The sequence below is a fragment of the Mustela erminea genome, chromosome 14 (assembly GCF_009829155.1).
Source record: "Mustela erminea isolate mMusErm1 chromosome 14, mMusErm1.Pri, whole genome shotgun sequence".
Taxonomy (NCBI): Eukaryota; Metazoa; Chordata; class Mammalia; order Carnivora; family Mustelidae; genus Mustela; species Mustela erminea.
In genome coordinates, this window is record NC_045627.1 from 809,191 (window position 1) to 823,058 (window position 13,868).

The 13,868-nt window shown below is 44.3% G+C and overlaps 1 protein-coding gene across 6 annotated transcripts in view; it reads right to left on the minus strand.

Annotated features, from left to right (window-relative positions):
- The window catches only part of TAF5L (TATA-box binding protein associated factor 5 like), a 30,024-nt gene extending 16,203 nt beyond the window's left edge, over window positions 1–13,821 (minus strand). Inside the window, exons 1-3 of one of the 6 annotated variants that reach the window (XM_032312174.1) lie at window positions 13,584–13,817; window positions 3,070–3,214; window positions 165–269 (exon numbers count right to left, since the gene is read on the minus strand). In XM_032312174.1, coding sequence (XP_032168065.1) covers window positions 165–269; window positions 3,070–3,211 — 247 coding nt within the window. In that variant the 5' untranslated portion in view covers window positions 3,212–3,214; window positions 13,584–13,817. The other 5 variants (XM_032312176.1, XM_032312175.1, XM_032312178.1 and 2 more) reach the window with 5 other exon arrangements.
- Between the last annotated feature and the right edge of the window lie 47 nt (window positions 13,822–13,868).

Below are 13,868 nucleotides of genomic sequence, written 5' to 3' on the forward strand. Positions count from 1 at the left end.
GGATCGAGTCCCGCATTGGGCTCCCTGCTCAGCAGGGAGTCTGCTTCCCTTCCTCTCTCTCTGCCTGCCTCTCTGCCTACTTGTGATCTCTGTCAAATAAATAAATAAAATCTTTAAAAAAAAAAAAAAAAAAAAAGAGGAAGTTCTTAGTGCTGAGCACTTACCAGTGAGAAAATTCCGTAGTCGTCCAAACTGTACTTCATACTGCTGGGGCTCTGCCTGGCAAGGGGCTGCAGACACTATGTTGGCACAACCGGATTCTGATTGGACTGAGGAGGAAAAGATACATAAGGTGGCGAAGGGAAACACAATTATTAACCCAGGATGTGGCAAGATGGATGGAAGATGGTGTTAAGTATAAGTATCAGTAGCAATGGACATTTCAGTAGACTTTCAAAATATGGTGGGGCTTCTAGTTAAATACGGCCAAGTGATGACACGTATCGCCTCTCCTTCCTGATACCCAAGATGAAATGACAGTGGAGGAATGAAAAGGCATAAAGTACAGGATTAAGTTGAATGAGAGAGGACGTGTACGTAAGTTCCTGAGGGACATACTAGAAAGCATCTGACCCCATGTTTTGACATCCTACAATAATGTGAATCGTTGTGGGTCTGTTTTCAAACCATGGACACTCAGGCAGGCCCTTTCAACAAAAATTCATGTCTCTTGGTTCTGAGACATTTGTTGGTTCGCTGTTTTTTCTCTCAGGGACCCTTACTATTTCTCCTCCTCCTCCTCCTCCTCCTCCTTCTTCTTCAAGAAAGTTCTAGGCCTGGGGCACCTGAGTGGCTCAGTGGATTAAAGCCTCTGCTTTTGGCTCAGGTCATGATCCCAGGGTCCTAGGATCGAGCCCCGCATCGGGCTCTCTATTCAGCAGGGAGCCTGCTTCCCCCTCTCTCTCTGCCTGCTCCTCTGCCTACTTGTGATTTCTGCCTGTCAAATAAATAAATAAAATTAAAAAAAAAAAAGAAAGAAAGCAAGCTCTAGGCCCAATGTGGGGCTCAAACTCACAACCAGAGATCAAGAGTCACACGCTCTACCGACTGAATCAGCCACATGTCCTGGGACCCCTACTATGGCAAGATTAGATCCCTGAACTGATCTGCTTCCTCAACTTTCAACCTTTCTACTGATTTCTCATCTTTACTACCATTTACTTAAATTTACCACATTTCTTGTTCTTCTCCCAATGTTCTTTGCTTCTTTAAAGATAGCATTTTCTTCTTGGCTCAAGGCTATCAATGATGGTATTTTTGAAGTTTTCTTCTCTTGGCTCCTTGCTTCACTCAAGTTGCTTCTCGCTGATTCTGCCACGTCTCCTCCTCACAGTGAGTACGTTGGGTTCTTAAGTGGCTGAAGGTGAGGTACTACGGAGCTGATGGAAACTCTGTGTGTTTATCACCCAGCATGACCTGCATGGGTCATTTCCCAATGTCAATGTCTTTAGAGGTCTTCTCTCTTGGGCAGGTCAGAGTCACCAGGGAAGAACCTGTAATTACCTTCCTGATGGATTTGTGACTAGCTACTAGTGTTCTAGGGAGCGGGACGTGGGGAAGAAGGCAGGGTCTCAATATTCAGATATATGCATGTAAACATGTGTTTCATGTCCATTTTGTGAGTTTATGCTTTCTAAAAAAAACCAAAACAACAACATTCCCTTACCCTTTCTGCGGGGGTAAAGGGGCATTGGGGAAAAGTGGCTGGGGACCGAGGAAGCCATCTTTAATAATCTGGATGAAACATTAACACATTTCAGAAGACAGAATACGGATGTAGGAATGAAATTAATGCTGCAGGACTGAGGTAGCCACAACATAACATGTACAGAAATGGGGGATGCGGCTGAGAAGTCAATGTGCCCTGTGAGAACTCAAAGCAACACCCTGAAGCAGTAAGATGTACGTCTGCCTTCAGCTCAGGTCATGATCCCAAGGTCCTGGGATCGAGGCCCACATCGGGCTCCTGGCTGGGCAGAAGGCCTGTTTCTCCCTCTCCTACCCCCCCGCTTGTGTTCCCTCTCTCTGTGTCTCTCTTTCAAATAAATCAATAAAAATCCCCTCCCCCGCAAAAAAAAGGAATAAGGCGGCAGATGCCTGACTGGGCTACTTCTATTGTTGCAGGGGGAGTCAGAAAGTACCTTTGAGGACATCCTCAGTTTTTACTGTCCCATCATTCTTTTCCTATGACAATGGCAATGGCAATACACCCTTAGAGTGTGAAGGGTCTGTGTTCATGACCCTGAAGACATGGGGGGGGGCAGGAACCATCACGGGATGAAGCAGGTGGTGATGGATACTTAGAAGAGCAGAAGGGGGATGAAGCAGGTGGTGACAGATACTTAGAAGAGCAGAAGGAAGTATGGAATGAGAGAGAGAGAGAGAGGAGTCCAGTCAGAGCAGGTAAGAGGAACCAGGGCCAAGCTGGAGAAAGCGCTGTGATGTTGAACTCCACATACAGCCATTAAAGCAGCTCCCAGTCACCTGAAAAGCACTGCGGCCATCTGTTTTTTGGCAGAGTCTCCAGTACCCAGATCCAACAGAAGAAAATTATATCATATAAAAACTGAACTCACAACATAGCTAAGTAAAAACTATTTCCTGTTCTAAATAGATTTAAGACGCATTTTTCTAAAAAAGAATCTGATTTCAAGACAAAGGCCAAAAACAAATCTTAAAAACCTCAGGAACATATCTAGGATGCCAATCTTTCCAACCACTGATCCCAAAGTACTGTTCACCCAACAAACCTGACTTCTGTGGGCAAGGCTCCAGGCTACAGGGAGGGACATGATGGAAACCCTGGCCCTCCGGCTCTTGTAGCATACTAGCTCACAGAGGGGAAAAGCTGCGCATAACATCAGATACAGAGAAAAGCAGAGAATTCCAAGGCAGCATAGGTTACGACAGGAGGCTTCCAGAAGTGGCTTTGAAGGAAAGATAGCATCTCTGAGGGCCGGCACCACCATGTGGTGCAGGTCTCTCCAGAAGAGGAGGGCAAGTAACTTCCCACGGACCTCTGCCCGAGTTCTGCTCCAGCCTGCCCCCCTGGAGGACCCCCCGTGTTACCTGTGAGGTTGGCTGCCATCTCCTCAGCAGTCTGTGACAGCCGCAGTCCTTGCTTCAGGGGACCGTCGGAGTCCACGTACTGCCGGCGTTTGAGGTAGCAGGACACTGCCATCTGAATCTGCTCGGTGCGCACTCGTTTCATGACCTTCGGGGAGAACCACAGAACACTAAGCCACGTGGGAGATGACCCAACCCAGCCAGGACGCACGGGTCAAGTAAGGAGTAGAGAAAGACGTGGCTAGTTCAGTGACCTAGTCAGGACGCAAAGCAAGTGTCTTAGTTCCTAACCTGGTGCACTCTCTCACGTATCTAGTTTCTCAATAGTGATATGGTCAAGCTCAATTGTGGAACACAGGAATATTATGGAGACTAAAGCTACACAGACCACCCCCCAAACTTCATTTAACACCACGATTTCCATCGTTCTTGTGGAACTTTTCATTAGAGCTGGTAACAACAAGCCAACAGGACCAAGTTGGTTCTGGAGCCTTTCACTTCTCCTCCTGACTCCAGGAGAGAGGTGTTGATCGGCAGTGAGCTGGCCAAAAAAAGCAGGCAGGAGGCAATACGAAAATCAAAGATCCGAGAAACTCAGAATCTGGATACAAGGATGTTGAGAAAGTGAGCAGTTAACAATGAGGAAAGAATGCTGTGTTTTTCCTAATAGGAAAAGGCTGGCAGCACTACGTCAATGATTTGAGCAATGTGTCTTTGCTGTAATTCCACTACTGACCACCCTCACTCTTTATTTATAGCCTCAGGCGCAGGAAAGCATCAAAATGTTAAGAGACTATGTATGTGCATTAGAATAGCTCTCACAATTCATACAAGAAAGGAAAAGAAAATGGTAGGCAGTGCGCCAAACAGGGCTCAATTACTTTATTGATCATTTAAGCTAATTTGAGGGTTCCCCTCAAAAAGGACTATTTTCCTTGATGACTCAATGAATGATCAAGAAGAAGAGGATCTCCTGAAGGTCCCACAGGTCTCAAACATTGCTCTGCCACAAGTAAAGGATACTGACATCTGGGTGACCCATGACAGCTGGATAAATTTTCTACGTTTGCTCTGTCATGTAAAAATGGAATGCTTGCAACATTATTCATACACATGTGATTGTCCCCATCGAAGTAACTTTCCTCAATCAATGGCTCCCAACATTTTATGAGTGGGAGATCTGCTTTTGGTAATTTATCTGGTGTGTCTGAGTTTTCTGTTTCAATGACATGCACTAGCCTTCTCCTTTCTCCATTCCTTTTTAAGATTTGAAATTCCCCCATTTCAGCAATCTATTTTTTTCTTTAAACGTTTCAAAAAATTTTATTTGTATCTAATTTTTATCCATCTGCTATTTCTTTTAGTGTATACGTGTGACGAATGGCCACATGTTTTACACAAATACTGGGCAACAAATTATTCTACAATTATTTGCAAATAATTCTTTCTTTCCAAACTGAGTGGTAGCCCTTTTAAAATATACTCTGAATATCTACTTTTCAATTTCCTAAAAGTCCTACAACAGAGGAAACATTGAAGGCAGAACATACCCACACCAAAACATAAATATCTATATAAAAATAAAAATGTTGGGATATTATAAATGTTATTTTAAACTCTGTATTTAGAAAAATTACATTATTTATGCATTTCACTTTTGGGTTACCGAAGAAAGTACAAAACATTTGCTAAAAAATAAAAATGAGGGGCACTGGGTGTGATACGGTTGAGAGTGATACAATGAAAATTACTAATAAATTTCCCAAGACTGAACCACCTTTTTAATGTAGCATTTGCCTCACTCAGTTTTGGTGTATTAGCCTTTCACTATATTGCCAACTTAGATTATTTTTTAAATTAAGATTTATTTTATTGCCAACACAAGGATTTTGATACTTTGAGATTGGCAATCCCTGCTCCAAGCATTCATCTGTCCATCAATGAAAGCAGATAACTGTTTTCTAGTGGTTACTATTAAGTATTTTTGGCGGTGTATCATTTTCACTGTATCAGTGATTCTCTATGGTTCTCTAACTTGGCTACACCTAAGAACCTCCTATAACTGTGTGTATAAATAATTTCAGCCCTGGAAAGTCTGATTCAATGTTATATTTTGAGAAAAACAATGAATGTGCACAGAGACGGTGACAATACTGCCCCTTCCCAGTTTGGCCCCAAGTCAGGGCTAGTCAAATCCAACCAGCTCCCACCGCCCCATCCTGTGCCTTCCCCCCCGCCCCACCATGATGCTTGCTAAAGCTGCTTTTAATCTAACTTCAAGAGCTCCTAGTCTCCAAACTCTTCCAAAGCAGCCCAATTCCTCGTATTTTAGCTGAGACTAACACTTTTTCAGATTTCCTTCTGCCAATCTCTTGTTGCTATGGGAATACATGCTTGTATCAATGTGTGTCCCTCAGTGCTCCAAATAAGATGGGCATAAGAGATCGCCTCTCTAGCAGGAAGAAACCACACATGGGAAAGACAAAGAAAAACTGACAGAACAGACCCTGCAATGACACACTGACCTCACAGCAGGGCAATGTTTATGCGCATCAGAGGAGGGGGCAAAAAGATATGAAAGGTAAGGAAGAGTAAACAGGAGTGAGAATAAATGAACAACAGCAAAAACTGGCCAGATTTGGGATTGCTAGAAATTAACTTATAAATACTGATTCTGATGACTTTGTCCAAATTAGCTGCCCCAAATGGCAGTTTCTCAGAACCCAAACCATTTATGACAAGGGACCTTCCCTGAGGGTGGGTGGTGAGCCAACAGTAGGACCAAGGACCTTCAGAGCAGGAATGCTGCCATTAACTCTCTTTTATAACCACACTCAACTGAAATACCAGAGACATGACCCAATGGATTTAAGTGGATTTGATTCCAACGCACACATATTTCAAATGAAATAAATAAATAATGAAGAGTTCTGTGGAGAAACTAGCTCCCCTCCCCCTTCTGATTTCTGTAATACTAATATCCATAAATGGACACATGAGGGGGGAAAAAAACCTCCTTAAAATAGACCTGTCTTTCGGGACTCAGACAGGACACTAACACAGCAATTTTCAGTTACTTGCTTAGCTTTCCCCACAATTACGAAATATTTAAAATTTAAATGAGGGTTGGATATAATTATATCCTTGTTAAAATTTCAGGATTTCCCATGATTTTCAATTTACATAACATCTTAACTTTAAAAAGTAAAAATAGATGATCACATACTTTTCTCTTCATGTCATATTAGTAGTATTTCTGGAAATTAAAAGGAATTCTGACACAATATGTATCTATTTCTCACATATCAACAGCTGCCTACTGTTTAATACTTTAACAAAGTTGCTACATAAAATCAAGGGAGGATCATCTTCCTGTCTTAAAGTAACAACTGTGCAGGAAAAACCCCAGTCACAGTCTTGATATTTAACTACAGAAATACCGGGGGTAAAGATGCATGGAACCCAGGCACAGTCTAAAGATGATGATAATACGCGACTGCAACCAAGTAAATTTCTTACTGGCTACAGACCGCATCCTAACTCTGCCCATTCATGTTCAAATGTGTGTGTTGGTGGAGGGTATTAGAAGACTCCCAGGGCACCATGGGAAGGGCTAAACAGGACAAATACTACACAATTCCATTACGTGCTAATAGAATACTGCACAGACAATACCTCTTGGGTAAGGTGGCAGCTTTGAGCATGTATGAATTCAGAATGCATCCAGGCAAATTCACCACCCTGATTCTCAAATCAGCTCCCCGAATGAGTCTACTGACAGTGACTGTGCTTTAAAGCAAATGTGGTGTGTGTGCTTTGAAGCAAATGTATTCCCATTATAAATTTATGGTTAGAAACAGATAAAAATGATTGTATTTTCTGTTAAATAAGATGTCATGTAAAGTGCATACTAGGTGCCCAAATACATCAGCTCTCTTCTCTTTACTTGCAGAAGTTTAAATGTAGTATCTAGGGGCACCTCAGTGGCTCAGTGGGTTAAGCCGCTGCCTTCGGCTCAGGTCATGATCTCAGGGTCCTGGGATTGAGTCCCGCATCGGGCTCTCTGCTCAGCAGGGAGCCTGCTTCCCTCTCTCTCTCTGCCTGCCTCTCCATCTACTTGTGATTTCTCTCTCTGTCAAATAAATAAATAAAATCTTTAAAAAAAAAATAAATGTAGTATCTATCAAAAAGCCATTCTAAGGAGAACCTAAAAATCCAGCTTTTGCATTAATCATCATGGTGAAGTGTATTCAATTATCTTTGTGACAACATAAATCACAGGTGACAAATGAGCCACAGTACTCTCAGTTTTAGTAACACCTAACATAATTTTAACATTATGATGGCCTTTCACATTTGATCTTTGCTCACAGACTGACAAGACTATACTTGAACTAGAAGCTGTGTTCTTTCTAATGGTGTCCCAAGAAGTAAATGGCCTGAATGAGAACAATGCCTGGAACTAGGGGCTCAGGATGTAACATAGCACCTGGAGTTTTTTGTTTGTTTTGGTTTGGTTTTGTGGCAGGGAGGGGGTAGGAGAGAAGCAGAACTCACCCAACTAGGCAGACTGATGCCACTAAAATTGATCTTCTCTAACATCACCTGGGGCCTCTATCATGTTCCAGAAGTCTTTTCTCACTAACTTGTTTCCTTCCCGACGACTTCCCACCCCGCCATCCCAGTATCCTTATCCAGTCAACTGACCCTGCCCCCTCCCTTGGCGGGCTATTTACTAAGACCTGAGATTCCTCAACTCTTGCCAAATCAAACAGTCACTTTCCCACTCTATTCCACAAGGTCTCTTGGCTGCTGCATGTGCCTCCTCCCTTGAAACTCCCCTCCCTTGGTTGCTCCCGCTCTCCCATTCTTGGTCTGTTTCTCATTCTTCACATTCCCCACATCATCATACTACTTACACAAGACTTACGCCGTCTCTAGTTAGACCACCTTCCTGAGCTCAAGTCTGAGGGACATCTCTACGTGGATGCTGCAAACATCTGAAATTCGACATGCTCAAATTTATTATCTTCCTTCAAAACCACTTCATTCTCCTACTGTTCATAGCCAGCTTGACAGGACCGTGGTCTATCACTAAAGCAAAAACCCCAGTCACCATCTTAAGACTTTTCATCTCTCTCTCTCATTTCTAAGAGGCCACCAACTCCTTCTATTCCACACAGAATTCTACCCCATCTTCACTGCTGTGATGTGACAGCACAAATCACTTCCCGACTGGAATATTCCAGTATCCTCCCACCTCTAGCCCTACCTCAAAGCACGCTCTAGAATGCAGCCAGGGTAGAAGACAAATCTGATTATGCTACTACGAAGCTTAAAGTTGCTCCCAGCCCTGTCCCAACGCAGGCTGTCCAATCCTGTCATCACTGTTCCTTAGTTTGCCCAGATAGATGGAGAATTCCTGGAGAACAGAGTTTTTCTTATCTTTACTCATGTTAAAAATAAAGTGAGGGTTGGGCGCCTAGGTGGCTCAGCCGGTTAAGTGTCTACCTCTGGCTCAAGCCGTGATCTCAGGGTCCTGGGATGGAGCCCCACCACAGGCTCCCTGCTGCTTCTCCCTCTCCTACTCCCCCTGCCTGTGCCTGCTCTGTGTGAAATAAATTAATAAAATCTTAAAAAAAAAATAAAGTGAGGGTTGTCTAGCTTCTGTTTGGAATTCTTGACAGTTTAGGTTCATGATCTTTCTGAATTTTTATGAGCCACAAATATTTGATTCCTGCTTTAATACTGTTTAACAGCACAGGAAAAAAAAAAAACTCCTACACAAAATCTCAGTAACACAGAAGAGTATGGCACAAGAACGGATAGCTACATTATTTACTATGACTTCAGAAAGGAAACTTTCATATGTGTTCTATTTGTGAACACCGTTGTAGATGGAAAAACCAGACATTTTGTTCTCAGAGAATTAGGAGGAATATGTTTTCCTATGTTAATCTTTCTCCATGAAACTGAATCAAATGTAGCCAGGTTTCGGAAACAGTTTGACATTAAAACATTTATGTGATTTATGCATGCGTCTCAAAGTAGAATGATATTAATTTTTCATTTTAGAGTAGTTCTGTCCTATAGGACTTTCCTCAATAAAAATGTTTTAAGTCCGCAGTGTTCAGTATGCTAGCCAACAGCCACACAGAGCTATTGAGCAATTAAACTGTGACTAGTGCTGAATTTTTATTTTAATTAAATTTAAGTAAACACATGTGCCAATGGTTACTGTACTAGACAACAGTTCTAAAGCATGGCATTACTTTGTGAAACTAATGTACTAGCGTCTTAGCCTAAAAATGCTGATTGACAAAGTTTTGTAAACATGTCTCATTACTAAATTACCAAATAACCAAAACTGAGTACCATTGACCCCTGAACAACATAAGTGACCCTCCTTGCCCCCCCATCAAAAATCTGCATATAACTTTTGACTCCCCCAAAGCTTCATTATTAATAGCCTGTTGACTGAAAGACTTACTGATAACATAAACAAAGAATTAACACGTTTCATGTAAGAGTTATGTACTGTATTCTCACAATAAAGAAAGCTAGAGAAAAGAAAATGTTACAAAAATCGCAAGGAAAATATTTACAGTACTGTTCTGTCTTTATGGGAAAAAAAAAGTCTGTGTATACGTGGATCCACACAGTTATACCTGTGTTGTTCACGGGTCAGCTGTATTTTGCTAGTAAAACAGAACTACCCTCTATGACAACCAATCACTGTGACTATGATACATTTCAATACATTTTACCAGACGAGTATCTTATTTGACTGCTGAACAAAGAATTATGAATGGAAATTCTCCACAGTGTTTTCTAAACCTTGCCAGTATGCAATGTTTTTTAAACCTTCTAAAAGTTAAAAAATGAGAAAAGGGAATGTGTTCCAGGAGAGAGAAAGATCTGCAGTCAATTTCTGTGAAACATTGAAATAAAAGGTTAAGTTCAAACCTAAGACAATGATCTGCTTGCAATGAGAAAATTAAGAAGAAATTTTGGGGGTTAATTTAAATAAAAAAACCTTTGAGGATTATAGAGGAAACAGTCAAACATCTGCTTATAACCTTTATTAACTTACATATATTTAAAAATACATTATATAATGCAATATATTAATTCACAAAACAATTTTACTCTATTCACTTTCATCTTCTACTTACTGGTCTCTCTGTGCTCACTTAAGCCACTCGGAATTATCAAATTCCATTTTCTAGAGCCACAATTACCAAATCAGCTATTAAAGAGAACCTCTTAAGTCCATACATGATGCTCTCATTGGAAATCTCAACCAACAAAAGCCATCAACACCTCCTCAGGAGGGCAGAACATTTTTCAGTTCATCATATTGATTGATTGGATAAATATGTCAAAGTAGCATCAACTGAAGTTATTTTCATTCCATATGTATTTCCCAAACAGCAACAAGTTGTTTAAAATAGAGAGACTGAGGGATGTCTGGGTGGCTCAGTCCATTAAGCATCTGCCTTCAGCAAGGTCATGATCCCAGGGTCCTGGGATCGAGTCACCACCAGGCTCCTTGCTCAACAGGGAGCCTGCTTCTCCTTCTGCCTACCTCCGTGTCTCTCTCTCTGACAAATAAATAAATAAAATCTAAAAAAAAAAGAAAAAAGAAAAAAAAAGCGCGACTCAGAGTGCCCTGTAATAGCAGAGACTTGAACATGTGGTGACACTCTCCTTACAGAGGTATACACCTGGGGGGCACTTTGCCTTATAAACAGGTATATACAGTATATCCCTGAAGTCAACTTTTAAGAGGGAAGGCTGTCTGGAATGAGCTAAGGATTTCTTCATGTCTTCTGTAAATGCTCTCTAAGCTTCCAGATTTGGAATGAAGTGCCTCTCTCTGCTAAGCAGTCATTTTCCTCTCCGAGTCACAGGCAGATACAAAGACGCCAGGACAAGCGGATGGATGGGCCTTCCCTACTTTTAATCCAGTCCCACACGACTGCAGGCACAATCGACACAATCTTTCAAAAAAACTAATCTGATGGCATCTGCTCAGCTTCAAAACTCTACTGCCTCCACCTGTGTGGAGGATAAAAAATTCACTCTCCCTTGTGTCATTCTGAGGTTACTCTGATCCACCTTTGTTAACTGATAGGTACCACCCCACTTTCTCATGAGTCTCAGGGGCTTTGGCCAAGACCTCTCCAGTAACTGGAGGTGCCCCCTACACTGGCACTCCAACTTGGGTAAATCCTAGTCTTTTCCCAGCTCAGTTCAGCTTCCTCCACCACTGAATCCAGGAACAACTTCGTCTCATTGCTTATCATAATATTTGCTTCCTACCCTATCATCCAATAACTAATACTCAGTGTATGCCACTGGTAAGACACTATTTTAACGGCTGCACATAAATTACCTCCTGTATACCTCAACAGCTTTTTAAGCTAGGTAATACTCTCAGGACAGGAAAGCTGAGGCCCACAGAGGTCAGACACTGTCCCAAGGTTCCATAGTGCTAGGATGGAAAGGTCAACTGGCTTCAGGGTCTGAACACTTAATCTTTGCAATGTCCTACTGCCCAAAGGGTTCTACATTAAATCAGAGGCTTCTTGACAATAGTGAAGGCTTACCAGTTGCTCGTTGAAGAATGATCTGAATAATTACAGGAAGAACAATTACCACCTGAGAAGATGAAGGGAGGCTGGCAAGGACTTCTAGTACCATCCACTGAGTAATGTTGGTTTAACAGAGGATCCCTAGGGCTCCCTTCCAGTGAAAATCAATCATCAAAATCAAAACCCTTTTTCTTTCTCCAAAGATGTCCTTCACAGGTGTTATGAAGGACATACGTTTGCAAAAACTATCCCCCACTCCAACTAGTTGCTGAGAAACTAAGTGAGGCCTTTACCTAGCTTCACAGTGACAGAAGCACACATAAACTTCATGTTTATAGGCAGAAGCAACAAAACTATTCCAAGACACAATAACCTCATTTATTGCTTGATGACAAAGGAAAAACCAAACCAAACAACAACAACAACAAAAAAAAACCCTCAAGGCAAGCCCACCCTTTGGTATCCTAGTTTAACACTGATTTTTCAAGGCAAGAAAAATTTGTAATTCGTAAAGCAAATCAATGTTAGTACAGGCTTCCCACTTAACACAAAATATTTAGGCCTACAAGGAATCTAAAAGGTAGTTTCCCAAAAAAGAAATTACAACAGCTAATATTTAGAGTGTTTCCATATACCAGGCGTTATTCCATTCATTATTTCTTTCTGTGGCAGCCTTTGAAAGATCCACTTTGAAGTCAGCAGGCATCACCTGGTTTTACAGAAGAGGAAACTAAGGCTCACAGATAGTTACACGGATAGTTACATGGTTTCAACCTTAGCTCTAGACAGTCGGCAAGCCCCACGCACTACATTAAGTTTCTCGGAGTTTAAAGATGTGGCACAAACTCCCCTTCCTGCTCTGACTTTCAAGCGGGGCTGTGAGCACGGCTGGGGAACGGCTGCCTTGTCCTCCTTCCACGCCACAACTCAGGTATGTCACACACTCGTATCACAAGAAAAGACAAACTCCGCCCTCACGGTTCCTCCCGACACAGCACCCAACTAACTGCTTGTTCGCGGGACTCCCCATTCCAAGATTTCAATCTGCAAGGTCAGAGTTTAGGTAATTTAAGACGGACGCCGCATGGGACTGGCAGACTTACCTTCTGATCCCAGAGCCACACCAGCTGCGAGATCCGCAGTATAACGACACTTTTACAACTGATGGGAGAACTGCATGAAGCTTTCAAGCGCTCCACTTCCGCTAAGTCTAAAATGACACCACTGTTTCCCCCATCCACTGACTTCGGACCGACGCCTTACCTCCTACATTTTCAAAAGCCCTGGAGCCTCGCGAGTACCGCCTAGGCGCACCGACCTCTCGCTGTCAGGAGTTAAACCACCCCGAAGGCAACCTTGCAGGTCGGGATCCCCTAGTTCCGACCCGTCTAACTTGAGATCTCTCCTGTCACATGGAGAGGTCGATTTCACACCCAGCCATCCGCAACCACCATGTGCTAAGTTTAATCCCGAGTTCGGCCAAAGGCATTTCCTTTTTCCTTAAATGAAAAGGCGATTCGGACCTGAGCTCCTGCCCCGCTGCCCGGCGCTCAGGACCCCTTCCCGGCGGGCGCCCGGCAGCCGCCCCGGCAGGACCCACCCCGAGCAGGAACGCGGAGCCCTCCAGGTGTAGCTGGCGACTGCAGGCCACGCCGCCCGCGGCCGCCTGGGACTCGGAGGCCGAGGGCGGAGGCGCGGCCGCCGCGCCCGCGCACAGCCGGCCCCGCCCGCCCGCCCGCCCCGCCCCCACCGCCCCGCCGGCGGGAGCTGCGGGCGCGCGCCCCGCCTAGGCCTCGCCGCGCGCCGCCGCGCCGCCGCGCCGCCGCCCGCGCTCCCTCCCTCCCGGCCCCCGCCCGCCCGCGCGCTCCCGGCTCGCGACCCCCTCCCCTGGCCCTCCCCGCCCGCGCGCCCCGCACTCACTGAACATCCCAGGCGGCTCCGGCTCCTCCCGCCGCCGCCGCCTCCGCGATCGGGTCGCTTCCGCCTCCGTCGTCTCTACCGCAGGGTCTCGCTCCGACGGCCGGCTCAGCCGGGCCCCCGCGCCCCGCGCCCTGCCGCCCCCGCGGCGGCGGCTCTGGGCGGCCGCTCCATGACTGACTGACACGGAGCGGGCCGCGGGGTGGGCCGCTCGGGCCTCCAACGCGCAACCGTCTCCACCAATGGGCGAGGCGCCTCGGCGCTCGGCTGGCGATGCCTGGCGTGCGC